Source organism: Poecilia reticulata, unplaced genomic scaffold (assembly GCF_000633615.1).
Source record: "Poecilia reticulata strain Guanapo unplaced genomic scaffold, Guppy_female_1.0+MT scaffold_249, whole genome shotgun sequence".
Classification (NCBI taxonomy): Eukaryota; Metazoa; Chordata; class Actinopteri; order Cyprinodontiformes; family Poeciliidae; genus Poecilia; species Poecilia reticulata.
This window is the reverse complement of record NW_007615034.1, coordinates 187,602-188,336: the sequence shown is the minus strand read 5'-3', so window position 1 is coordinate 188,336 and position 735 is coordinate 187,602. Positions and strand designations below refer to the sequence as shown.

Genomic DNA, 735 nt, shown 5'->3' with positions numbered 1-735 from the left:
TCCAGTTCACCTGAAGAACCAGTTGACTTCATGTCCAGTTCACCTGAAGAACCAGTTCACTTCATGTCCAGTTCACCTAAAGAACTAGTTCACTTCATTCCAGTTGTATATCCAGACCATTTTGGTTCTGGTTGAGCATCGGCTGAGTCAAAGTTATCAGAGGTCAAAGGTCACTAACTTCTCTCTTCTGTTGTGGAGGGCGGAGCTGGCCGAACACGGTTTCAGGTTCTGTGTGGAATCACTGGAGGGCAAACTGGAGAAGCAGCCAGAGGACGAGAAGACAGGTGAGGCAGAGGGGACATGCGGGATAGAGGGGACAGCTGAGACGTTTCAGCGACTTGTGTTTCTGCGTCCAGAGCAGCAGGAAGCTCTGAGGAAAGACACTCACCTTCTGCTGGGTTTGTGTTTGGACTCGCGAGCGCGGTACCGAGTCTCACGGATGGACCTGGACCTGGCTGGACAGGACTGCAGGAAAGCCCTGGACATCTGCCGCCAGGAGCAGGGACAGGATCACCCACAGGTAGACACACCTGGAGACACGACAGGAGACAAGACCGGAGACACGACTGGAGACACGACTGGAGACACGACAGGAGACACGACCGGAGACACGACTGGAGACACGACTGGAGACACGACAGGAGACACGACAGGAGACACGACAGGAGACACGACTGGAGACACGACAGGAGACACGACTGGAGACACGACTGGAGACACGACTGGAGACACGAC

The 735-nt window shown here is 54.8% G+C and overlaps 1 protein-coding gene across 1 annotated transcript in view; it reads left to right on the top strand.

Moving 5' to 3' along the window:
* Positions 1-625, top strand: part of ttc19 (tetratricopeptide repeat domain 19) — a gene marked incomplete at its 3' end in the record, with an annotated part of 5,161 nt that extends 4,536 nt beyond the window's left edge. The window contains exons 8-9 of the mRNA XM_017303335.1: positions 199-284; positions 357-625. Of these exons, the coding sequence (XP_017158824.1) occupies positions 199-284; positions 357-625 (355 nt within the window). The remainder of the gene's footprint in view (positions 1-198; positions 285-356) is intronic.
* Between the last annotated feature and the right edge of the window lie 110 nt (positions 626-735).